The sequence below is a fragment of the Lipotes vexillifer genome, unplaced genomic scaffold, assembly GCF_000442215.2.
Source record: "Lipotes vexillifer unplaced genomic scaffold, Lipotes_vexillifer_v1.1 scaffold445, whole genome shotgun sequence".
In the NCBI taxonomy this organism is placed as follows: domain Eukaryota; kingdom Metazoa; phylum Chordata; class Mammalia; order Artiodactyla; family Lipotidae; genus Lipotes; species Lipotes vexillifer.
The window spans coordinates 1,041,870-1,069,621 of NW_006774995.1; the positions used below are offsets into that span (position 1 = coordinate 1,041,870).

Genomic DNA, 27,752 nt, shown 5'->3' on the forward strand with positions numbered 1-27,752 from the left:
GGAGCACAGGCTCCGGACGCGCAGGCCCAGCGGCCATGGCTCACGGGCCCAGCCGCTCTGCGGTATGTGGGATCTTCCCGGACTGGGTCACGAACCCATGTCCCCTGCATCGGCAGGCGGACTCTCAGTCACTGCGCCACCAGGGAAGCCCCAAACATCTGTGCTTTTTGATGGTGTGTTCATAGTGAGGACTGAGGGACTAAGAGCTCTGAGTCTTCAGGTGGAGTTGTTGACTCTGAGCTCCAGTTTGGAATGACCTGTCTAGAACGCGATCTTTCCTCTTGGGCTGGTCAGGTTCCCCAGAGAAGACTCTCCTGATCACCTGCCTAGAGGGTAAAGGTCTGATTACTAACATTCTGGGACCCAGTGACAAGTAAGAGCTTAATCTATACTCGTACTCACTCACTTAATCCTGCTATTTTACCACACTTCAACTATCAACTTCCTATTGTCCTTCAACCCAGTGACCTCCTGTTTTACTTGTTTGAGAGAATTAACCTACAGTTTTCCACCAGTTGGTAAAGAGGTAGTCACTAGGTGGCTATGAGGTGAGGATCTGATTACTTGTTAAATAGACTTTCTGCAGGCACACTCTGTTATCAGTAACTAACTCAGCTCTACTTCCAAGGTTCCTGATGCCCCCAATTCCATAAGGGCTTTCTTAGACAACCTTTCTCTTCACCCTGATTGAGGATAAGTTTCTTGAACCACCTTACACAGGCAAACTATTCCAGTTGGTACCAGTTTCTTCTCCTAGTATGTGATACCATCTGAAAGCAAGCAACAAAGAATTTGAAATATTTACTAAGGACCTCCATTGGACAATTCACTGTGCTGGGCGCTGTAGCTGGATTTGTAGGGGGAAACATACTTTTCATTTCAGAATCTTAGAAAAAGGAAAATGAATAGGGAGGAAAAAATGGAAGCCATAACTGTGATATATTACATTTTACTGCATTACCTTGTAGATGTCTTTTTTTATTTTATTTTTATACAACTATTATGAATATTTTCTTTTATTCATATTCAGAACAGTGTGAAAGCTAAAATATCTTATCCTTGATTATCAAGATATAATGAAAGCTATATCTTTAGTTTGATTATAATATTGAGTATAGTATTCTATAATATAAAGTGTCGGCTGTATTATATGTATTTATCACTCATATTAGTTATGCAAAATAAATCTAGTAAGGAAACTTTTGAGTCCTTCTATCAATGGGTAATAATATTTAGCAAAATAAGGCTTCTACAGGGTAAAGTCCTGAGTCAGTATAGAAGAAATAGCATTGGCCTAAAAGTTAAGAAATTAACTCGGGAGTAAAGAACCAGCTGGGGGCGAGGTGGGAAGAAAAGGAAGACAGAAAAATTTTTAACTCTGATTCTGGCTATGTCCGTAGCCATCTGTGTTACTTATCAAGTCACTACATCTTTGAGCCTCTTATTCCTAAGCTATAAAGTGAGAATTTTTTGTCTGTGTTTCCTTCAGCCCTAAAATTCAAAGATTCTAATTAGTTCTCTCTTTGGGAGGCCACTTAATGCCTTAATTCACAAGAGAGCTAACTTAGTTCTCATTTCCTTTTATTTCAGACAAGATTCCTTTGCTAAGCAAAGAAAAACTACCTGTGGTAGGAATTGGAAAACATCTGTGTGGTGTGGCAACAGGTATGTAAACATACTAATAATGTCGAGATGAACACATTTTTAGCTTAACATGGTCTCAAATATTTAAAGAGTCTCTTTTCAGTAGTTTTTATCCTTTGTTTGCAACTGATTAATTTTCATAGTAGCACTGGCCCTGTATTATATCAGATTTAGAGCTTTCCTACTTATCTGCTCATTTTGGCCATTTTGCAGGATGAATTAAAGAGTTTTACGTGTAAATACTGTGTCATATGGAACCTTAAAGTTCGTTGGGTTATACTTCAACCAAAAAGGAAATAAATCATTTATGGAAACTGTATGATTCTATCCCAGAAGCTACTCATTTTTTTAGAGGAGTTGCTTGGGAAGGACTCTGAAACTTCTCCCACTAGAAGATGATTATGTATCAGGATTCTAGGGAAAACAAAAACGGAAACATGAAGATGTGCCTTAGCACTTGGATCCATCGGATGTAGCATGATAAAGTAGAAAGAACATGGGCTTTGAAATCAGATAGTACAGGGTTCAACTTTGCTGTATAACCTTGGCAGGTTACTTAACCTTTCTGAGCTTTGGTTATCTCGTCTGTAAAATGAGGATAACAACATATAATTTGCCAGTTTACATATAAAGTGTCTGGCACATATCAGTGCTCAATAAATGTTAACTATTGTTACATCTTCTTCTGGTTTCCGCTAATTTCATGTCTACCCATATGGGGAACTTGGAGCCTCCATAAGAGTTATTCAAGTTGGCTGGAGATGACTTTAAGTATTATATATGTGTTGTCCTTCATAGTTTTTAGATGATTTTCATGTACCTTATCTCATTTAACTCTCATAAAAGCCTTCTGAAGTAAGCCAGTTCTATCCTGGGGAGGAAACAAAAAATGCTCCTTTACTCCTACCCATCTAACCCAAGTTTCTCAGAAATCTTATCTACACTGGCCATTTCTCATTGTTCCACACATTTTTTCCCTCCTTGATTCACTCTATCTGAATTCTCCCTTCATCACTCTATCATCATCTTAATGAAAAGATCTCTGCTATTATTGCTTACCCTTCTGGAAATTCTGTTTTCTTCTCTTTTGTGACATTCTTTCCTGGTTCTTCCCCTACATCTGTGCCATTCTTCCTGTATATCTCATGGTGTCTTTCCACTACTTGTCCTTTAAATACTAATATTCAGACCCATCTTCCACACACCTAATGTGTCTTTCCCCTTCTTAAAACTATTCAGTAGCTCCCAGTCACTTACACCTTAAAGTCTAAGCTCTTTAACATGACATCCTAGTCTTAATCTGGCCTCTGCCTTCCTCTCTTTGCCACTTTCTGCCTCTGTATCTATTGGTCTATACATTCTAACCCTTCCCATATACTATAATGTGTCCGTTTCTAAACTGATCAATTTCTACTCCTTCATCAGCTCATTGTCACCACTTTCATGGAACCTCCCTAAATAAGATACTACTTCTTAGTGTTTATCATAGTTGCCTCTGCATAGCTGGAGCTCATTGTATATTAATTTTCTGTTCATATATCTAATTCTGAATGAATTTGTTCAGAATTCATTTATTTATTTATTATTTGAATGAATAAATAATCTTGGCCACAAATGTGCTGTGTTTCCTTGTCCCTTTCTAGGTACGTGGCTTTGTTCCTCAAGTTCTCTGTAAAGGAGGGGGTTGAGATGGATTGCTAAAGCTCCTTCTGATTCTAAAATAACTTCATTCTTTTAATAATTTTTCTGATTATCCCCATTTCTGAAAACCATTTACTTAACTCCAATATAAGTAAAACAGTGACTGAATATCTTTTGTCAGAAAATAATAGTTTATAAAATAATAGATCAGCTATCGCCTTCTCCAGATAACACGTTCCTGATAGTTTGTTGACTTAAATTCATATATTGTACCATATATACTAGTAAAATATCAGATCATTTACTATTCACTTGTGACATCTTGGGATAATAAAGTTTAAAAATACGTATGTTTTTGATTGATCAAACACAGTGTGACATTCTAATCAGACAGAAAATGTGGATTTTACAGCATATATTTGGAGTCTTTCCAGTATTGTCAATAATATAGCAGTCATCAGTGGGAAATTATCATAATCATCAAAAACCCATTTGTTTAGTTTTTAAGTGGACTATAAATTTTTCATTTTAATATAGAGTTCACTTTTCTCTAAGTTTGTGTTTATTAATCATCATACATCCACAAAGCCTTGCACATGAAAAGCATTCAGTAACTATTTGCTGAATGAATGTATAACTATAGTAAGGCTACTCAGCAAGGCCTACTTTCCACCTTCTGACCCCACTCTTCTCAACTCTTCACTATTTGCTGTGAACATCTTACATTTCAAGACTGACACCTAACATCAACTTAGCAGATGCTTAGCCAATGCCTTTCCTCTTTCTTTCTTTGGGTTCTTTTCTTTAAGCTCAAAACTTCCCTGGAATGTTAAATGTAGAGACATAAATTTTTTCTATACAAGTCATTTCCTTAACAAGGGTAGGAGAAATGAGAGCAAATTTGAGTAGTTGGACAAAAAGTTTTACCTATTTTAGATCTTAAGCTTCACACAGTTTTTTGGGGGAAGTTGACTTTATGCAGAATAAATCATTAGAGAAAATGGTACAATAATGAGAAAAGGGCAAATATGAACAAAGTTGATAATACATGAAAGAATTAGTACAAGTATAGAGCTAAGTAAGTTTTGTTGGGCTTTTAAAAACCATACTGCCTAATAAATGTAAAAAATACTTATTTTTAAAGATGATGTGGTTTGGGGGGCCACATAATTGTGTTTGCAGATCTTGCATTACGATGTTTGGTTGAAACCTATGCTGCCAGTTGTGAGGAAAGGAATGAAGAACCTTTAGCCAAACGCGTAAAGAATGATAAAACAGAAAAAGAAATTAACACTTTGGCCAAGGAAGGAAATGAAAAAAATATCCCAGAGAAGTGGACCCCTGTGGCTGGCATTGTTATTGCACTCTGTTGTCACCACAGGTGTGATTGGAGACATTATGTGGGCAAAGAATATTTCAGGGCTCTAGGCCTTGGAGCAGTGGAATTCCACTATTTCCAGCGAATGAGTAGTTGGGCGACTTGTGGGATGCAAAAAACATCTTTGGAAGCTTCAAATAGCTCCACAAAAAGAAAAGATAAACAGAATGATGGCAGTGAAGAGCATGATGATGGAGGATACAGAATCACAGATGACAGCACTGAGAGTTTGCCTGGGTAAGTGACTACTTTGAAATGCACAACACTAGGGCAGAAATACTTTATTATTACTATATTTTTAGATGAATATTACCAAAAATTCATTCATGAAAATATATTTTACTAAAAATATATATATATTTTACTAATTTTAGAATAAGTTAAAATATACACACTTTAATTGTGGCATTAATAAAAAGTATCTTGGGAGCATGGGCCATAGCACATAGTATGTTGTGGGTTATTTAGCAGCTTATCAATGAATAAGACTAAAATAATTTGTTATAAGGTTTTACAGAATTTTAACAATGTGTTGTGTGTGTTTATTCAATTTAGGTTTCTTAATGTTGAAGAAAAGAAGAAAATAGGGCATCTTTGTAAATTGCTGATTGACCAAGGCCGAATCAACTATTTACAACAGAAAGGATTCAATCCCGCTTTACAGTATTATACAGACCCTCTGGTGTCTTTGGAAAATGTATTGTTAACTGCTTTACCAAATCATTCTTCATCACCAGAAACAACTGCTTAATGGAAAAGAAATTTTGAACAACATCTGTCTTCCACCAAAAAAATTTTTTAATTGTATTTTTATATTCATGAAAATATAATTTAAATAGCAGATAATATGAACTTTAAAAAATGTGGCCTCGTTGAACTTTGGTAATGGCTTTGTTTTTTACTTTAGAAGTCCAAACATTAGAGAATTCACCAAATTCCCAAAGTAATCCTCTTCAGCAGGGCATCTTGAATTATATTATCCATCAGCATTTATAGAGTTTGGTAAAGTAGTAGAGCAGTTGACTTGGTTACCTGAAACACACATAACATGTTAACATGTAACTAGCACATTAACTTTCTATTTGCATTAATTTTGGAAACTTACTTTCCTTTGGTTTTATTTAATACTTTTTATTTTCGAAGTTCAAGATGTAATAATCAATTGTCAGTTTATAACAAGGACCAATCTGAGAAGTGGGTTTATGTATGGATTTTTTGTCCAGGCAGATATGGAAAGAATAATTAATTGTGATTATTTGTTTCTACTGCAAACAAATTCAGAGATGTTCACAGTCAATTAATGAATTCACCTTCAGATTTCAAGAGCCATACCTGTGTTTAAATATTATCAGAATTTGTCCATGACAGACACCAAAACTAAAAAGATATATATATATATATATATATATATATATATTTTTTTTTTTTTTTTTTTTTTTTTTTTTTTTTTTTTTGTGTGTCCCGGCCCCACAAAGATGCATTCATCCAACAATCAATGTTAAGCACTGACTCTGTACGAGGCTCCGGGGATATAAAGATGAAGAAACTCCAGCCTTCCACCTTCATGAAACATGAAGTTCAATACAGGAAATCAGCCAAGAAAGAGGTGATTCCTGTTCATAGACTGTAACTGAGTACTTTATACCCCAGACTCGGTCTAAACAGCAATAGGCGGACATAAGACAATTTTGAATGAAAGAAGCAGTGACCATAAAAATATGAAGATGAGTAAGAAAGAGAAGCATGGTAGTTTACAGAGATCTTTGTTTGTTTTGTTTGTTGTTTTTTTTTTGCGGTACGCGAGCCTCTCACTGTCGTGGCCTCTCCCGCTGCGGAGCACAGGCTCCAGACGCGCAGGCTCAGTGGCCATGGCTCACGGGCCCAGCCGCTCTGCAGCATGTGGGATTCTCCCCAACCGGGGCACAAACTCATGTCCCCTGCATCGGCAGGCAGACTCTCAACCACTGCACCACCAGGGAATCCCCTAAAAAGATATTTTTCAAGGAAAAAAACTATTTCACTTCATTTTTTTAATTAGTTAATTATCTAGTGAGAACTTCCAAAAAGATACTTGTAAGCCTAATTACAAATTAAATTGAAATTTGCAAATAACTTCTGAAGTTAATTAGGTGTCATCTTTTAAAAGGTCATTTTTACATATACAAGAACAAATATATTCTCTCCTGTTTGGGAAAATAATTTGGAATGAAGTAGAAATTAGATAATGATACCAAAAACCTCACTTTCGGGCCTCGTTTAGCTCATAAGAAGTTTCTATGCACAAGAAAACATTAAACCAAACATATGGTAAGACTGTTAGTCTTTTCCTCATCTTATCCTTGGTTTATTTCTGCCTTATTTGTAAAAATTAATCATTGTACATTTGCCAAGACAAAGATACAGAATTACTGATTGTAGATATTATAATGATATTCTTAGGTAACTATTATTTGTAGGTCTGTGATTACCTTAATTATAAATTAGAAGTCTAGCTCATTTTTAGTTTCTGACCTTTCTACCACTAGTTTAATCTTACATGTCTTATGAGACTGCCTAGGTTCAAATCCCAACGCTACTACTTGATCTCCTTGTGCCTCAATTCCCCACTTAAAATGGGCATGATGAAGATAATAATAATACCTCACAAGGTTGTTATGAGCATTAAATGAAATAACACATTAAAATGCTTAGAACAGTTCTAAGTACAGAGTAAGTACTCAATAAATATTAACCGTATTTAATAGTAGTAATTCATAACAATATTTTTAATGAAATAGGCAGACTTGGTTTTATTATCTCTGTTTAAGTTGTAACCTTTTTTCTCTTGTTATAAGTTCTATGTCAAATATTATTAAAATAAGGTAGTTTGTTTAAATTAGCTACTCATGCCCCCAAATCAAGAGAACATAAAAGATAATAATACGTCGTTCAATAATTAACCTGATTTTACTCAGTTAGGCAATGCTAATTTGTGTTATACAATCTGTTTTGCTTCATTGAACAATTTATGCCCAGAAATAAAATCTATGCTACAACAGGCATTATCTCTGTTATATTTCATAAGACATACACACACACACAATTATACTGATACAGTCCTGTGGCCCAATGAATGTTTCTGACAATGATACCAAGTCCTCTATGGGAAGATAAGGTTGTTCTTCAACATGCCAGCTGTACCAAGATTATTGTTTTCCCCAACCTTCCTTATTTCCCTTAAGATTACATGAGACAGTGAATACATGGGATATGCATTATAGCTGTTTCTCGACCTGCAGAATTTGCAGGTTCAGCAAACTCCTTGAACTTTAGATTGATCTACACAACTACCTCTTCCTGCATGTCCCACAGATATATCAAATTTACTGTTAAAACTGAAGCTCCTGTTCCACTTCTACCACCAAACCAGCTTCTATATTTCATTTCCCCACCTCAGCATCACCATTCATCCAGTTGCTCTAGCCAAAAACAGATTCATCCTGGACTCCTCCCTCTTCTCATCTTCAGTCATCAATTCTGTCTCCTACGTGGCTTTTATATATTTATACTGTACTTTTCAAACCTAGGCCCCAAACTATTGCAGCTTTACATATCTTCCTCCAGTCTAACCTCCATGTTACTGTTTCTGTGACCTTGCTACAACAGATCTAATGACCTCTATTGGATGTTGGTAAAAATATATTCTCCAGCTGAAAATACTCTCACATCTGTTTGCTCAGATTATACCTGCTCTTCAAAGTAACTATTTGAAGAGGTAACTAAATTCTACCTTTTAACTCAAAAATTCTTCACATTTTAGTGAATTATAAAACCATGTTTTCCATTACTATACTATTTTTTTTTATAAAGCTGTTTTTTTTAAATTTATATTTTATTTATTTTTGGCTGTGTTTGATCTTCATTGCTACACACAGGCTTTCTCTAGTTGCAGTGAGCGGGGGCTACTCTTCATTGCGGTGCACATGCTTCTCATTGCGATGGCTTCGCAGCATGTGGGATCTTCCAGGACCAGGGATCGAACCCATGTCCCCTGCATTGGCAGGCGGATTCTTAACCACTGCGCCAGCAGGGAAGCCCTATTATTTTTTTTTATTAACAGAGAGTTATGCTCTTTGTCCTCTTCCCCTAATCTTGGGTTAAGTTAAAGTCATTCCTTCCTTAGTTAAAAAAACAACAAAAAAGAGGTTTTAATTCTAAATTATCAGAAATAAAAGTGATTGAAGTCTATATATCAAAAACTCACATTTTAACTTGGCTAAAATCTATGTTCTCTTGATATTTTTCATTCCTAGGCACAGTAGCAAAATATTTTTCATTCCTAGTCAAAATATTTCTTTTTGCTATTTGTGGATTATTGTAGAAAAAGAGGAAATGGCAGGGAAGGTGGTGTTCATGACTAAACTGACATGACAAACTGATAGAATGAGGTAGTGAAGCTTTAAGAACTACATCTTCATTCACTTGGTCATGCTTCAAGTGCTTGACCAAAGAAGTTTATTTCCTGACTCAAAAGATTTTCAGTATCGTTACAACCCTTCTCTCCAAGCCTTTATCAAAATCATGAACAGATTAGAACTTCACTTTTTTTTGCTTCAACAATATTAACAAAGAGACCAGAATTTGACAAAAGGTAAGATGGAACGAAAAGTCTATAAAGGAATTTATATATATATATATGCATTCCTCTACTAAAAATTCTTAACCTGTGTTATGTACAAATCTCATACCTGCTCTCCGTGACTCCTGTATGTACATGTGCATAAACTGAAGGCCGAATAATTCCCGTTCCTCTTCGTCTATGTTTTCACCGGGAGGAAGTGTTACTTCCAATTTCAGTGGGTTGTCTCGGAAGTTGACAAACCTAGCAGTTCACCAAAAAACAGTATTTTTATAGGTGCCATAGAAGTGTACATTTATTTTCCTGGAGAAAGATCAGGTGTTATATACTAAATTACTCTTATTTTAACTGGTTTCAGTAACTGAACATCTTGGTGAGATGTGATATATCCCAAGAATCTTTAAATTTCTTGCCTAGAAGAAAAAAATATTAGCTTTAGACAACTTATTTTCCAAGCTTGTAAAAGCAACTATTAGTCCATAGCATATGTTTAATGTGCGTTTAACTTCCAAGAGCAACCCTAATGCATCTCAAATATACAATTAATGCTATGAACTTAAATTTTCTGCATATTTTATAAAGTATGTCTTATTTATCATTGTATCGTCACCATCTAGTACAAGGCTCAGTAGTTGCTGAATAAGTAAATGAATGATTTTGTTATGAAAGTTGTGGGATTTGGTGTGAATTCTCACGTCTTATGCTCACTGTCAGGAAATTAAGTTTTGGAAGTTATTTGAGGGAGTTCTGTTAGTAATTAACTTAGTAAAAAGTTATATTTACCTCTAACATAATTGCCTTGTCCATCTGTAGTTATTTAGGAGGAAAATAATCACTATTCTTACGGTTTTGGTTTATTGTGGATACAACTATATCGTGGATAAAGTTTGTTAGCAGTTATAAAGATGATTTTCAGGAAAATGTCACCAACACAGGGCATTCCTTAAAGCTGATAAATCCCAGTATGGCTTTAGTTTCAAGGATTCTTTCTTGAATAATTTAGACCAGTATTATATTAATCCTATTTATAAATTACAGAATTTCAAAGTTGGAAAAGATTTTTAAATGTATTCATTTATGTGAATGAGAACTCAAATCTGTTAATAACAATTTCTTTATATTACTTTGTTCTGTAGCCAGAAAGGAACATGTCAGTTCTGTGTCTACAACTTTTACCTTAGATTGGTCATCTTTTCCATGCACACTGGAATATCTTTCAGTTCATTGTTGCTGAGAACAAGAGTACCCAGATTTTTCATATTGCTGATTGTTTCTGGCAAGCATGTTATTTTATTCCGTTGGAGCCATAATGTGTGCAGACTTTGCATTCTGAAGAATTAAGAGTTTCCTGTGATTAATCACATATAATATGAAAACCCTGGTTCTTATTAACCCAAAATTTTTTTAAATGTCATCTTGTATAACATGTCCTTTAACCAGTATACATATTGAGTTAACTGACTTCACATTTCCTGATTTTAGGGAGACTATAACAAGGGAGTTAACCTCTATCTACCGTATAGCTCTCATCATGTAATGGTAGAAATTAAATCAATGTATTCTAGAATTCTTCACTATTCTCAGGATTTCTTGCAGAAGAACTGCTAAAATGCTATCTAATCTGAATTAGAGTCTTAAGAGGAAACTCAGAAATTATTAATATGCCCATTTAGGGCAAGGCAAGTATGCATAATGGTTAACAGCATGGACTCTGGGGCCAGGGTGCCTGGGTTCAAATCCTAACTGGCACACTTACTAACTGTGATCTTGAGCAACTTAATATCATCTCTACTTTAGTTTCCTCAGTGTTTTTAAAGTGCACAGAAGTGCCTGGCATGCACTAAGCAATGTTGTTATTGCTGTGGCCTATTCTTGTCAATTTGTTCAAGTCGGATAGCCAGTTTTTCTCTCCCAAACCCGCCCCCGCCCTTTTCTTTTTTTTTGGCTGTACCACGTGGCTTGTGGGATCTTAGTGCCCTGACCAGGGATCAAACCCGACTCTCTGCAGTGGAAGCGCTGAGTCCTAACCACTGGACCACAAGGGAATTCCTCAAAACCCTTTTTTTTTTTAAATTTGGAGTACATGAATATATTCTGTTAAAAAGTAGCATACATTATTTGGAACTAAATGGATCTATTGTGATTGATTATGCTTGGGGTCCCCTATGTTTTGTTTATTCTTTCTTATTTATCATAGAGAGCTTCAACACATCTCTTGGTAGCAAAAAAAGTTATTTATGTTACCTTTCTACAGTATCAGGAAGTTGTTCAAGTCTGTTGCTTCCCATATCAAGCCACTCAAGGGCAGGCATGTTCAACACAGCAGGAGGGATTGTAGTAAAGTGGTTCATACTCAGATCAAGGTGAGTAAGCTTTAACAAGTTGCTGAGCTGAAGAGGAAGGCAAGGTTTTTCAAAATAAATGTCAACAACGTAAACTACTAGAACACCCACAATGGTAAAGGAGATATATCACATCAAGGATTGTATACATGATGCTTGCACTTTATTTAGTCACAGCAGTCCACAACAAATTTGAGATAACAATAATGCTAAATAACCTCCAGATAAATGAAAAACTCTCTCATAGAAAGTTCATCTATTCAAAGAAAACTAATCTTTCAAAATAACCAAGCTCCAGGGTTTATAGCACCTGCCTGGCAGAAGCTTTTTTTTTCTTTCTGGGAGTAAATATATGTTATGTTTTCCTTTTATCTAGCAGTTGAGATTTTCTTGGGAAAACCCAAACTTCAGAATAATAGTTACTTTTGTTAACCCCCTTTCTTTGTGCCTGATGCTTTTATTTTTTTGCGGTACGCGGGCCTCTCACTGCTGCAGCCTCTCCCGTTGCGGAGCGCAGGCTCCGGACGCGCAGGCTCAGCGGCCATGGCTCACGGGCCCAGCCGCTCCGTGGCATGTGGGATCTTCCCGCACCGGGGCACGAAACCGTGTCCCCTGTATCGGCAGGTGGACTCTCAACCACTGCGCCACCAGGGAAGCCTGTGCCTGTTGCTTTACATAACGTTATCTCAGTCATAGAATTTACTGTTTGGTAATTCTATTTTTTAAATGAAAACATCAATAAAACATTTATTAAGACTATATAACAACGCCAGTGTGTTCAGCTTAAGAAAACAAATATATCAATATGACTGCCCTCAATGTACTTCTCCCTTCTTCCTCTTTGAAGATAACTCTATCCTGAATTTGGTATCTATTATTCCCCTGCATTTTTAAAATGTTTTTATTACTATACATAAATATATGTTTTCTATATAGTTCTCTCTATATATTACTATTATGTGTATTTTTCATAAACAAAATTATCTTTTTATATGTTTTTGAATTTTATTTAAAGATGATGATAATGTACTTATCTTTCTTTAACTTGCTTTTTTCTCTCAATATCAGTCTTTATATGTATTCACATTGATGCATATAGCTCTAGTTTATTCATCAACTTTACAAGGTGAGTACCTTTTTTCCCTTTTATGGACAAAATGGTTTAGAGAGGCCATGTGACTAGAAATGATGGAGCTATGATGTGCACTCAAGTTTTCGTGGACCTAAAGCTGCAAAATTTCTAAATTTCTCTTTCCTCTGTAGTGAAAATTTCAAAATGTAAGAATTTAGTTAACTTTTACAAAAGACTCTCCATTTAGCTAGGCAAGTTCTGTTTTATTTCTAACTCAGGGCACATTCAGATTCATTCCACAACTTTAACACCTCAAAAAATGCACAAATACAGTGTTTTATGGGTAATGCAAAAAAACAGTTTTCCATTTAGTAGGTGATATTTCCCTAGTTGTATAATTCGTCATGAATAAAACACTTTTCAAAACTTGTCATCAGACTTTTAAAATTTTCAAATGATTCAGAATAGTGTATAAAAAGATTGTTTTTATGTTAGCATAAATTTGTTTGTGTGTTACAGTGTGTGTAATTTAATGGCTGAGAGCTAAGTCTCCTGTTGCAGATTTCTCAGTGGGACTAGAACTCTTTGGTTTTAAAAGCTTGAAGAAAGATATTAAAACCATTATAATCTAAGTCTTAATTTTGCATATGTGAAAATTGAGACCTAGTTATGTAAAGTGGTGTGTTCAAGGCCTCACAGCTACTTAAAGGCCACACTTGGAAATAATTCCAGGCTCAAGATCTCAGTTCACTATTTGTTCCTATAAAACGTATTTTTTTAAGTAAAGACATTAAGGTAAAGACAGGTTAAGAGACATGCCCAAATTCACATAGCTTTTTAGTGATGGAACCAAAGCTAGAAACAAAATCACAATAATTAAAAATTAGAAATAAAATGTTTATTGGCCCTCTTTTAGATAGAAAGAAATTGTCCCTGTGATCATGATTTTCATCATAATCAAGTGTATACATTTCACTAAACTGAACTATTATAAGATCAGATGGATATAGCTATAGAAACTATGTTTCACTTGCAAGAGCAACAATAATTCGTGCATGTTTACTGGTTTGGGGAGGAAAGTGACATTCTTACCAAGATAAAGTGGGAAAGGGGAATAGTCTTTTATTTTGAGTTTTATTATTTTTCTTAACTTTTATCTTGTGAAATCATTGTTTTCAAGGCAAAGCACCATGGAAATTTCCTTTGCTGGTTCTAAGAGCCTTAAATATGCTTGAAAAATAATAGGAATGTCTATATCTCTATGATCAGTTTGGTCTTACCAAGAACAAGATATCATACCAAATCAAAGTTTGAGGGCTTTCCAAGCCCACTGCCTTGCTTTACTTGGTAGAGCCTAGGAAGCTAGCAAACACTTTTCCTAAACTGAAGAATTCATGTCTTTTTACTTTACCTCTATCTCAAAAGCTGATCACCTATAAAAACTAACTAATAAACAAAAGAGTTTTTCTGTCACCACATTGTGCTTTATGATAATCATTTATTCATTCAATAGGCATTAAGTAACGTCCACAACCTAGGCTGTACCTTCAATTCTGGGAATTGAAATAAGTAAGATTCTCACTCTGGCCTTCAAGGAGATCACTAATGATGTCAGTACTTTGACAATAATAGAAATAGCTTTTTATGCTAAATAAATCTTTCTCTAATTAAAAACATGCTTTATAATAATAGGAAATGGGTTTCACTAAACATTTTCTGAAATAAAATTTATAGCATTTTTCCATTAGTGTTATTTTTAATGATCATGCAGTGGAGAAGTAAACCACCAGTAGAAGGAAAATAAAATCATAAGTATTTATATCATTCTGACCTCTTGTGGAAGATCACATATATCTCTGTTAACAGCAAGTTCAAGTTTCTCCAAGCTGGCACAGTTACTTAGTTCCTTGGGGACAGTTTTGATTTTGTTGTAACTAAGAATCAGTTCCTGAAGTCTAGTGAGCAGTCCTAAGGGAAAACAATACACAGTAAAGAGCAGAGTGATATAAAATAATGTTTCCAGTTATTAAGTATTACAGCATAACTTACTTGCCCATTTCATACTGGCAAATTCACACTTAGGCTCTTCCTTTTTCCCACTATGTATCCTGCCCCTTCTTCAGATAAAGAGCTGGTGATTTATCAGTGCTATAGACAAAAATTTTTTTTTTCATTCTGTTTTATCTATACTATATCCTGACTAATTTTCCATTTGGGGATTTTTTTTCCCTCATTTAAGGAATTATTTCTAATTTTCTTTCTTGTCTTCAATTTGTTCCCTTCTAGGAGGAATAACCAAACCAACAATATTGTTTCCAGAATCTACACAATATTATTTCCAAAGAGACTTCTCTTGCATTGAAATCTCATCTTGAATCACCTCAGTAAATCCAGAAGCTTGAATCCCCTGGAAGCTTCAGTTTAGACTAGATGTTTAAAATTTTAAGATTCAGGACTATATAAAGATGAGATCCTTATTCCATGTATCAAAAAAAAATTATCAGTGAAAAACACAGGAATAAAAGCAATTTTCCTTACCAATTCCTCGAGGTATGTCTGAAATTGTGTTTCGAGATAAATCTAACACAATAAGATTCTGGAATCTTCCGATGAACTCAGGAATTTTCACCAAGCCAGTTCTATGAAGTTGCCATTCCTGTAGCTGATTTAGTTTTAGTAGAGAAGAAGGGAGGGTCTAAACTCAAGTAAAAAAAATGAAAGAGTTACTATATTACTTAAATTATTTTAGTATCATGACATACAGAAATATGACTGTAGAGATACTATTTGATTTGTAAAAGAACTTAGGAATATTTTTTCTTTAATGGGTTATATTTCCAAATACTTTGTGCTACTTCTAAGTTTTAAGAACTTTCCTTTTTTGGCGGGTGCTAAACCTTCAAACCCCAATCATAATAACATAAACAGAAATAACATATTTCAGTCAATATTGCACACACATAGAGCTGTGTTCTAAAGATTCTATTTCATTAGGCTTAACTAGAGTACATATGTTACTGAACATGAGAATATGGTGGCTAATTGAAATTATAGAGAAACAAAAAGATCATTCTAATCAATTCAAACTTCTCTTCCCATTCTGTTTGGAAATAGTTTAGTTTTCTTAAGCAGATTTCCTTTTAATTTAAGAATTTTAAAAGTTTCAACTATTCTGAACTCTATGCCTTTTCCACTCGAGGGATAGAGGTGGCCCTTGTCAAACTTAGAGTAGCCCTAATGTAATTAAGCAACTATGTGTGTGTGTGTGAGAGAGAGAGAGAGAGAGAGAAGAGAGAGAGAGAGAGAGAGAGAGAGAGAGAGTGAAAGAGGAGATAATGTGAATTTGGTTGTGGACCTAAGAAAAAAATTAATATACATTTCCATTTTGTGAAGTTTTAACTGAGCATTTGCTTTTTTTTTACTTTAAGGCCAAAGCTTTATTTAAAACACCTTCCGCTGCTTTTAGTTGAGCATTTGCTTTGAAAAAGCTACACGATTTTTGTTAAACAGATGGTCACCTTTTTACGGAAAATGAGAAATTGCTTATTAGAAGGATTAGTGGGAGAAATATTACAAATGACTTAAATTTAGGCAGAGTTAAAGCACATTGGTTGAATTTTTGCAATAAAAAGTTGTGAAGTTACATTAATTTTCAGTTCATGTTACCCAAATTCATTTGGTACATTATTAAAATTAGAATTCCTAACTATTCCAGACTTAAGCACATAATTTAAGAATCATTCTCTCAACTCTCCCACAAAATGCGAAATATAAAAAATCAAATATTACTTCTATAAAGCTGACCTTCCATTCCTCTTTTTCTATCTTCAAAATGACCCTTCCATCTTCCCTGGTGACCTTTTCTCTTAGCTTGGTTAAGCTCACTCGTTCTTCCCAGATTCGCACAAGCCTAGGAGACCAGGAAATCATTTTAGTTCACAGGTAATGACATAGGTAGCATTCACTTTTGTATGAAAAAGTGACCCATCAAAAACAACCATTTGGGGGCTTCCCTGGTGGCGCAGTGGTTGAGAGTCCGCCTGCCGATGCAGGGTACACGGGTTCGTGCCCCGGTCCGGGAAGATCCCACACGCCGCGAAGCGGCTGGGCCCGTGAGCCATGGCCGCTGAGCCTGCGTGTCCGGAGCCTGTGCTCCGCAACGGGAGAGACCACAACAGTGAGAGGCCCGCGTACCGCAAAAAAAAAAAAAAAAAACATTTGATTGATAGTGTCTGGAAATCAGACACGAATTTATTTTTCAAGAATTATAAATATGATTAATATGATAAATGCCCTATTTTTAAGTTTCTGAAAAGTATCATAACTCTCCATAGATTTTTTTGTAACAGCATTATTGAGATATAATTCACATACCATAAAAATCCTTTTAAAGTATACAATTCAGTATTTTTTCATATATTCACAAAGCTGTGCAACCATCACCACTATCTGATCCAAAACATTTTCAGCACTCAAAAAGAAACCCCATGCCCTTAGCAGTCACTCCCCATTCCTCCCTCCCCCAGCCCCTGGCAACCAATAATCTACTTTCTATCTCTGTCTCTACTTTCTGTATCTCTTCTATATTTGCCTAATCTGGACATTTCATATAAAAGGGATTATATATATGATCTTCTGTGTCTGGCTTCTTTCACGTAGCATAGTTTTATCCAAAGTTTATGCATGCTGTAATGTGTATCAGTACTTCATTCCTTTTTATAGAAGAAGAATATTCTGCCAAATTTTGTTGATCCATTCATCAGTTGATGGACATCTGGGTCAATTCCATTTTTTAGCTATTCTGAATAATGCTTCTATGAACATTCATGTACAAATTTTCAGGTAGACATATGTTTTCTCTTGAGTTTGTATATTCATAGGAGTAGAATTGCTGGGTCATTTCGTAACTCAATGTTTAACTTTTTTAAAACTGCCAAACTTTGTCCAAATTGATTGCATCATTTTACCTTCCCACCAGCAGTGTACGAGGGTTCTGATTGCTCCACATCTTTGCCAACATTTGGTAGTGTCCATTTTTTTTATGTCACATTTCTTTTTTTTAAAAAAATTATTTATTTATTTATTTATTTATGTATTTATTTATTTTATTTTTGGCTGCATTGTGTTTTCGTTGCTGCGTGCGGGCTTTCTCTAGTTGGGGCGAGCAGGGGCTACTCTTCGTTGTGGTGCGCAGGCTTCTCATTGCAGGGGCTTCTCTTGTTGTGGAGCACAGGCTCTAGGCACGTGGGCTTCAGTAGTTGTAGCACGCAGGCTCAGTAGTTGTGGTGCACGGGCTTAGTAGCTCCGTGGCATGTGGGATCTTCCCGGACCAGGGCTCAAACCCATGTCCCCTGCATTGGCAGGAGGATTCTTAACCACTGTGCCACCAGGGAAGCTCAGTGTCCATCTTTTTGATCATAGCTATCCTAGGGGTGTGAAGTGGCACCTCACTGTTGTTTTGACTTGCATTTATTAAATATCTAATCCATAGATATTTAATAAAAAATGTTTTAAAGACTTGCAAATGATATATTTCAACTTCAGAGTTAAATTGTATATTACTATATTCTATTATATCCAGATTTAGCTTTTCAGATATAAAAATGTACAAAACTCTAGAGCACATCCTATTGATTTTTGGTTCATAGCAAACTTACATAATAATAATGTCAAACTTATAAAAATGACTAACAAAAGGTTGCAGAAGGTTTTCTATTTCTATACTAGAAATTTTTCATGTATGAAAAATAAAGAATAAGTTTAGAATTGAAATTTTGCCCTTTTAGCCTATTAGAATGATACATAATAAAGAAATATAAGCAATCATCAAAGAAGATAGGTTTAATTAATTTGAATATTTATTTGCCAAAATTCTCTTGACATCTAAGAGTTAATATATATTCTTAGCAATTCTGCATATTAACTGATCTTTAGCGAGGATTTTATTTTAATGAACAGAAAACCAAATATCTCTAAAAGTATAATATTTGCTGTCTGTCTGTGTTTGCAAAACATTTCTATGGAGTCTGAGTATTTTTATCCACTGCTTGTCTGAAAGTTAATTAATCTGCTAACAAGTGCACTGTGGCAATGGCTATGTGTGGCCTTCTAGACTGAACAGCTAAGCTTCCAACAGGTGTGGTTAAGTGAGACAAAATGTATACTGCCATCTATTCAATTACACCACGTTTTATAAAAATAGAACTATTTAAACAGTAGACATAATGATTATTAATTACTTATTACTCACTGAAATATATGTATTTCAGAGCAAGATTTAATGATGGGCAATGAAGTGTATTATTCCCTAACGTTTAATTTCAATTAAAGAATTCATCAAGCACCCATTATATGCCAAATACTATGCTGGACATTGTGGATACAAAAAGCTCTGTCCTTAATGAGTGAGGCTAACTATTATTACACAAGTTTATTTCCATCTCTTTTTTTTCTTTTTAAAGAAGATGTTGGGGGTAGGAGTTTATTAATTAATTTATTTATTTTTGCTGTCTTGGGTCTTCGTTTCTGTGCGAAGGCTTTCTCTAGTTGTGCCAAGCGGGTGCCACTCTTCATCGCGGTGCGCTGGCCTCTTACTATCGCGGCCTCTCTTGTTGCGGCTCACAGGCTCCAGACACGCAGGCTCAGTAGCTGTAGCGCACGGGCTTAGTTGCTCCGCGGCATGTGGGATCCTCCCAGGCCAGGGCTCGAACCCGTGTCCCCTGCATTAGCAGGCAGATTCTCAACCACTGCACCACCAGGGAAGCCCTCCATCTCTTAAATGATTCATTAATTCTTTCTGGCTCTGTATTACTATGATCTAAGTCCAGAATGTATCACTTAATTTGGTGACCATGGGCAAGACATCTCACCTCTAAGGACCTTGCCAATAAAACATGGGGTTTGGATTAAATAATATCTAAGGTCTCTTCTAGCTCTAGTATTCTATAATTCCTACACTGTTTATTTTAATCTTGATGTTCTTTCAAAGTTTTGAACAGAAATTTTCTACCTCCTCTAAAACCCTTTTATTATAAAGACTTTCTCCAATGTTGTTATACCAACTCTTACCCAAGTGCTTGCTTTCTTCAAGGCAACTGGGCATCCAAAGACAGAACAATTTCTGTTTAAACTTAAAGCTTTTTGAGCTAAATCTTTAGCCTCTTTTAGCTGAGAGAAGAAGCATTAGATTACATTTTTACCCCTTGCCTGTTTTGTACAGAGAAAACTTGAAGCTGCTGAAATTAAATGATTCTTAACTAGACACATATAACAGGTGAAATTCAAGAGTTTAGAACCAACTTGTGATTTCTGACCACAGTTTTTTAAAAAGTGGATAGGATTTATAAGAGTACTCAAGTCAATAGAGAACAGAGAACAGACTTGTGGTTGCCAAGGGTGGGATTTGGGATTAGCAGATGCAAACTAGTATATATAGGATGGATAAACAACAAGGTCCTATTGAATAGCACAGGGAACTATATTGAATAGCCTGTGATAAACCATAATGGAAAAAAAAAATATATATATATATATATATATATACACATATAACTGAGTAACTTTGCTGTACTGTAGAAATTAACACAACATTATAAACCAACTATACTTCAATAAATTTTTTTTAAAAAAGAGTACTTGAGTCAAGTTTGTCATAATTGTATAATATAAACATAATATGTGTCATAAGAGTAGTTTTACACATTTCAGTCTAGGGAAATTTAAGACCTAAGGTGAATATAAGCTTACTGAGTCACATTGCTTAGGTATGAATACAAGTGAATACCAGTTCCACATTTATTAGCCGTGTGATCTTTGACAAGTTACCTAGGCCTATCCTTCAGGTTTTCCATCTTTAAAATGGAGAAAATAATATCACCTATGTGTGGCAGAGACTGCTTATCACTCCCCAGTATCTGTTACTCCTCTTCTTCCTCAGTAACAGATCCTCTAAATTTAACTGGGCACAAGACTTCATTTAGCCATCCTCCTTTGCAGCTAGGTATGGGTCATATGAAGCTTTGGCTAGTGAGATGTTAGCAGAAACAGTCATGTGTGCAACTTCCTGCTGGCTAGAATCAAGTACATTGGCCACAGTTGGTGTATCTATGTATTTGGGGCCATGAGGTGACTAAAGTCCATTCCTAAAGGAATGGAGACTGTGTACAGTTGAACAACAAGATAAAAGCCTGAATGTGTGACTCAGTGCAGTGCTGTGCCAGCCCTCTTCTTTGCTGGGAGAATGCCAGTTATTTCTAAGTGTTTACACTTCCTCCAAGTTACCCAAGTATAAATCTTAATTTGTCTAAACCAATCATACAATCTCATTTAGGTAGTTGGAAGGTAGTTGGATTAGGGGTGTACTAATGACCCAATTCTGGCCAATGAGAGGTGAAGGAGAAGTTTGATGGAGACCTCAGAAAGGTTTTCTCATTCTTAAAGAAGATACAGAAATAAATAATTCCTGCTCTTCTGATAACATAATGATGCCTGGCTGTGATGCCTGGAAGTATACCAGTCATCCTGTGACACTGAGAGAAGCTAACCTGAGGACCAAACGGACACACTGATAAAAAGAAGCTGAGTCTTTAAAACTGTTGAAGCTTTGGAATTGCCTTACCTCAGGACTTCCTTATTGTTTAACCCATTTTTAGTTGAGTTTTCTGTTATTTGCTGACACAAGACCATTTTTTAAAATGAGATATAACTGACATAAAACATTATACTAGATCTAGATATACAACATAATGGTTTGATATTTGTACATGTTGCAAGACCATTTAATGTTTAGAAAGAGACCTAACAGATGATAACTGTAGGAGGCTACTGGAATCTATGAGGAAAGGAGCTATCCTTGCAAGAGTAGTAGGATAATTTGGAGATATCCAATGAGGAAGATAGGTTGGTATCAATGAGGCAGAGGACGTGAGAGCCAAACTATTTAAGTATAGCCCAAATAGAGGAATCAGGTGATCCACAGAGGCCCTGGCTGGAACTCACAGCTATTTAAATAGGTGAGAATCTACCGTACCTTCTACTGCCAGTTGTTGTTTTAGATCCTAGGGAATATAATGTTGAACAAACAATCTCTGAAAAGTAGACTAAATGATACTAATCAAACTTTGATGAAGTTGAACAGACTCCTGGGTTTTCAGTAAACAGAAACCTCTATCAAATTCAATAATAGGCATTTAATAAATACTATTTTTAATAATGAGGATGTTATGAATTTTTGCTAATTCAAGATAATAAACATGTTATAGCATACTTTTGTTGAAATTCCTTCTCTCGCTTCAGGTCTTCATTGCATTTCTTTATTCTTTTCTCCCAAACTTCCTTTACAGCACTGACAGCCCCAGTACAAACCACATTTTCTGACATGACTTCTCCACATTGTCACAGAGTCACCAACTTCATTAAATTCTGAATAGCTGAATCACAGATGCCATCTCAGAAAGGACCTGATTGTACCAGAGGAAAAAAGAACCCAGTAATGTTTCAGAATGTTTACTGAGTACCACAATGATCATAATAGCTTTTTATTGAACACATTCCATATTCCCAAAACTATTTTATGCACTTTACATGCCATATTTCACTAAATAATTCTCAGAAAAATATCATGACATGGGTACTTTTATTGTCTCTAATACACATGAGAAAACCGATCCCTAAAAATGGTGGGCAATTGGTTAAGGTCTCATCTCTAATAAGTGGCAGAGGGGGGAACTGATGCCAAGTCTACTTCCTTTGTTACTATTAATTCACAATAATGAAAAACTGCAACTGGTTTACGTGTCCAATTATAAGGAAATGTTTAATAATGGATATACAAGATAAGCAGGTATCTTGGTATATCTGCTTAATCTAAATGCTATATGTATAAGCTGGAATTCAGTTAAGTGGGATATATAGGTATTGTTTTCTCTTGTGCAAAATAAATTGCAAACCGGACTCATCTAACACTGAGGATTGTGATGTGAATCTCAGAAATGAGAGGAAAATAATAATAGGGGAATGGTTATGTACATTATGGTAGATCTATTTGATGGAAGGCTCTTTGTCTACAAATATTAGTATTGACTTTTCACCAGATTATATTAGTAATAATGAAAAAATTTGATTCACAATTAATTTAACTATTTTGTTCAAAATTCAAGAAGTCAAAGATGTCCACAATTACCACTTCTATTCAACATTATACTGGAATGCAATAATGCAAGAAACTTAAATAGAAAGGTATAACGTTTGGAAAGGAAAAAGTGAAATTTGCAACAGCATAGGAAAAAAGGTACTCTCATGCACTAAAGGTGACAGTATATATTGTTATATTCTCTATGGAGAGAATTTTAGTAATATCTATCAAACTTACAGAGCCACATTCACACTCATAAGAATATATACTGTAAATATTTTCAATTGTAAAATGACATATTACAAAGTTATTCACTGTGGTGTTTTTCATAACAGCAAAAGATTGGAAACAACATAACTTTCCACCAATAAATTATAGTACATGCATATCATGGGAAATTATATAGCTCCATAAAGAAGGAAAAGCATTTTTTTTTTTTTTTTTGCGGTACGTGGGCCTCTCACTGTTGTGGCCTCTCCCGTTGCGGAGCACAGGCTCTGGACGCACAGGCTCAGCGGCCATGGTTCACGGGCCCAGCCGCTCCGCGGCATGTGGGATCTTCCCGGACCGGGGCACAAACCCGTGTCCCCTGCATCGGCAGGTGGACTCTCAACCACTGTCCCACCAGGGAAGCCCGGAAAAGCATTTTATACACTGATATACCATGATCTCCAAAATGTATGACTATGACAGTTTATTGTCCATTCTAATTAATATGGATACTTGGGTCCCAGACTTTTGCTATTATGAGTAATACTGTTTGTAAAATTCCTGTTCTTATCTTCTTGTTGCTCAAGTGGTATTATTCCTATTGTGTATATACCCAGGACTAGAATTGCTAGATCACTGTGTATGTGGCTGTTCAAATTTTTAAGATAGAGTCCAATTGTTTTCCAAAATGATTATGCCCATTTATACTCTTACTACAACTGTCCCCACTGATGTATATCCTCACCAATACACTACTACATAAAACGATATCTCATCGTGGTTATCATTTATGCTTTCCTGATTAATAAATGCTCCAGGCTAATAAACAAAGATTGTCCAGTTGAATAAAAGACAAAATCCTGTGTATTGTTTACAAAAGGCACACCTAAAACACAAAGATAGAAAAAAAATGGAAAGTACAAAAAAGAAAAAGATCACTCCTAGGTTTATACTCAAGAGAAATGAAAATATATGTTCACACAAAAACTTGTACATGAATGTTGATAGTAGCATTATTCTTAAGAGCCCTAAAGTGGAAAACAAATGGCTATTAACTAACGAATGGACAAACAAAATGTGGTGTATCCATACAATGGAATGTTATTCTGGCATAAAAAGGAACAAAGCACTGATACATGCTACATCAGGGAGAAATTTTGAGTAAAATTATGCTGATAGAAGCCAGACACAAAATACCACAAATTGTATAATCCCATTTATATGAAATGTCCAGAATAGGCAAATCCATGAAGAAAGAAAATAGATTAGTGGTAACCAGGGGCTTTGCACAGGGGGAAATAGGAGTGATTGCTAAGGGTACGAAGTTCCTTTTTTGAATGATGAAAATCAACTTTTTGAAATAAATCAACCTATGAAAAAGCAAAGACTTATTTATGGCTAAAAACCAGAATGTAATCAATGTGGTACATCTTGAAAATATAAAAATAAAAGTACTTTTAATAGAATGTGGAAGAAGGAAATGGGGAAGTAGAGGGTAGGGGAGTCAAGAGATACTGTCTATATTTTATGGAACAAGAAATAGAGATTTAAGTATTTAAGTTATAAGGCAATCAAAAGAGAAATTAAAATAGGGATATAACTCTATGGGGGTGCAAGTGAATTTAAGCATCATCTTTCATAATGAAACTCCATAGATAATGTCTAAAGCTGAAAAGACACAGCATAACTGCCTTTGGAAAAACTAAATGTATTATGGAGATAACCACTGAAAACTAATCCTGAAATAGTTAAAATGGTTACTTCACGACAAAGGAGGCAAGAACATACAATAGAGAAAAGACAGCCTCTTCAATAAGTGGTGCTGGGAAAACTGGACAGCTACATGTAAAAGAATGAAATTAGAGCACTCCTTAACATCATACACAAAAATAAACTCAAAATGGATTAGAGACCTAAATGTAAGACCAGACACTATAAAACTCTTAGAGGAAAACATAGGAAAAAAAACTCTTTGACATAAACCACAACAAGATCTTTTTTGACCCACCTCCTAGAGTAACGGAAATAAAAACAAAAATAAATAAATGGGACTTAATTAAACTTAAAAGCTTTTGCACAGCAAAGGAAACCATAAACAAGACAAAAAGACAACCCTCAGAATGGGAGAAAATATTTGCAAATGACACAACAAAGGATTAATCTCCAAAATATACAAGCAGCTCATGGAGCTCAATATCAAAACAACAAACAATATAGTTAAAAAATGGGTGGGGGCTTCCCTGGTGGCGCAGTGGTTGAGAGCCTGCCTGCCGATGCAGGGAACATGGGTTCGTGCCCCGGTCAGGGAAGATCCCACATGCCTCGGAGCGGCTGGGCCCGTGAGCCATGGCCGCTGAGCCTGCGCGTCCAGAGCCTGTGCTCCACAATGGGAGAGGTCACAACAATGAGAGGCCTGTGTACTGCAAAAAAAAAAAAAAAAAAAAAAATGGGTGGAAGACCTAAATAGACATTTCACCAAGGAAGACATACAGATGGCCAAGAGGCACATGAAAAGATACTTAACATCACTAACTATTAGAGAAATGCAAATCAAAACTACAATGAGGTATCACCTCACGCCAGTCAGAATGGCCATTATCAAAAAATCTAGAAACAATAAATGCTGGGAAGGGTGTGGTGAAAACGGAACCCTGCTGCACTGTGGGAATGTAAATTGATACAGCCATTGTGGAGAAAAGTACCTGGGCAGGCATATACCCTGAGAAAACCATAGTTCAAAAAGAAACATGTACCACAATGTTCATTGCAGCACTATTTACAATAGCCAGGACATGGAAGCAACCTAAGTGTCCATCAACAGATGAATGGATAAAGAAGATGTGGCACATATATACAATGGAATATTACTCAGCCATAAAAAGAAACGAAATTGAGGTATTTATAGTGAGATGGATGGACCTAGAGTCTGTCGTACAGAGTGAAGTAAGTCAGAAAGAGAAAAACAAATACCGTATGCTAACACATGTATATGGAATTAAAAAAAAAAAAAGGTACTGATGAACCTAGGGGCAGGACAGGAATAAAGAGGCAGACATAGAAAATGGACTTGAGGACATGGGGTGAGAGGATAAAGCTGGGGCAAAGTGAGAGTAGCATCGACATATATACACTACTGAATGTAAAATAGTTGGCTGGTGGGAAGCAGCAGAATAGCACAGGGAGATCGGCTCTGTGCTCTGCGATGACCTAGAGGGCTAGAATAGAGAAGATGGGACGGAGGCTCAAGAGGGATGGGATATGGGGACACGTGTATGCATATGGCTGAGTCGCTTTGTTGTGCAACAGGATCTAACACAGTATTGTGAAGCAATTATACTCCAATAAAGATCTATTTAAAAAAATGGTTACTTCTAGGGTGATAGAAATGGGGTGGATAATATTGCTTCTCATTATTAATCTCTAAATTACTGATTTCTTTAAACTAAAAGTATGCAGTTTGTGTGTGAGAGAAGGACAGAGACAGAGAGAGGGAGAAAAATGTGTTGATATTACAGAGGGAAAAAGTTTAACGTTTCAGGATGAATGTATAAGTGCCAATATGCAGAAAATTATTAGGAGGAGGTCCTTACTGTAAGCAATGCATGTGGAATTTAAACAGGAACAGATCTGCAAGATCTTTTTGCCATCAAGAAACCTTGGGGGGGCTTCCCTGGTGGCGCAGTGGTTGAGAGTCCGCCTGCCGATGCAGGGGACGCGGGTTCGTGCCCCGGTCCGGGAGGATCCCATATGCCGCGGAGCGGCTGGGCCCGGGAGCCATGGCTGTTGGGCCTGCGTGTCTGGAGCCTGTGCTCCGCAACAGGAGAGGCCACAGCAGTGAGAGGCCCGCGTACCGCAAAAAAAAAAAAAATACAGGACACCAACGTCATTTGAATTTCAGATGAAAAAAAAAAACAAATAGAAAAAAAAAAAAAAAAAAAAGAAACCTTGGGATATTTATGCTAATAATCCAACCCCCTGTCCAGTTACAATTTATCATCTCAGATGTAAGCAGGTTTGAAGTAGTTATTTATCAAGTAATAAAGTTTAAAATCTCAGGTATCTACAGTGAAATGTGTATTTTCCTGGACATATATAACTATTCATGTGCTTATTCATGTCCTCGTTTGCCATTAAACTTTGGTCAGCCATCTGTTTTTCTGTAAGAGCGACGAATGCCCCTTTGAGGAAAACAAGTCAGTAGTGATATGTGTGTCTGCCCTCGGCATGGGATTGTGTTCTCTACCTTGATTTACTACAAAAGAAAAGCACGTCGCGTGGCAGTGAAGTGGGCATGGCTGTGACATGACTCAGGAGTCAGCTTCCCAGAGTCAAAAGAAAACAAAAGAAATACAATCTCAGAAGAAATACTTCTTGGCTTCTGGGGGAAACAATCTTCCTGAGGAGGACAACTACATGAATGACTATGAACCTCCAAGAGACTTTTAAATTCAATTCCAATTTTAGTTGTACATTCCAGCAAATACTGACACAGTATAAACATCAACAGCAATTTATTTATATGTCAAGAGTGGGAAAAAATGTTTTTGAAAAATACTTACCACAGTCGGTAGATGCAAACGCTGACATGCCCAAAGTTAGTGTATCAGCTAGGAGTGGATTGCTGGGAGAATTGTTTTCAGTGTGACTCCGAATGATTAAAATCCTCAGTCAGCCTGTAACCAAGTGAAATGTAATGTCAGCCTAGTTCTAACTTT

At 35.9% G+C, this 27,752-nt stretch overlaps 2 protein-coding genes across 2 annotated transcripts in view; one reads left to right on the forward strand and one right to left on the reverse strand.

Annotated features, from left to right (window-relative positions):
• Window positions 1–5,414, forward strand: part of TRMT13 (tRNA methyltransferase 13) — a 23,868-nt gene extending 18,454 nt beyond the window's left edge. The window contains exons 9-11 of the mRNA XM_007449608.1: window positions 1,591–1,665; window positions 4,468–4,900; window positions 5,219–5,414. Coding sequence (XP_007449670.1) covers window positions 1,591–1,665; window positions 4,468–4,900; window positions 5,219–5,414 — 704 coding nt within the window. The remainder of the gene's footprint in view (window positions 1–1,590; window positions 1,666–4,467; window positions 4,901–5,218) is intronic.
• Window positions 5,415–5,443: 29 nt separating this feature from the next.
• LRRC39 (leucine rich repeat containing 39) lies at window positions 5,444–27,752 on the reverse strand. The gene is made up of 9 exons (XM_007449609.1): window positions 27,597–27,752; window positions 21,961–22,153; window positions 16,500–16,605; window positions 15,234–15,390; window positions 14,527–14,663; window positions 11,526–11,671; window positions 10,458–10,610; window positions 9,391–9,524; window positions 5,444–5,695 (listed from the first exon to the last, which is right to left on the reverse strand). The coding sequence occupies exons 2-9, from the start codon at window positions 22,071–22,073 to the stop codon at window positions 5,640–5,642; spliced, it is 1,002 nt and encodes a 333-aa protein (XP_007449671.1). The 5' UTR covers window positions 22,074–22,153; window positions 27,597–27,752; the 3' UTR covers window positions 5,444–5,639.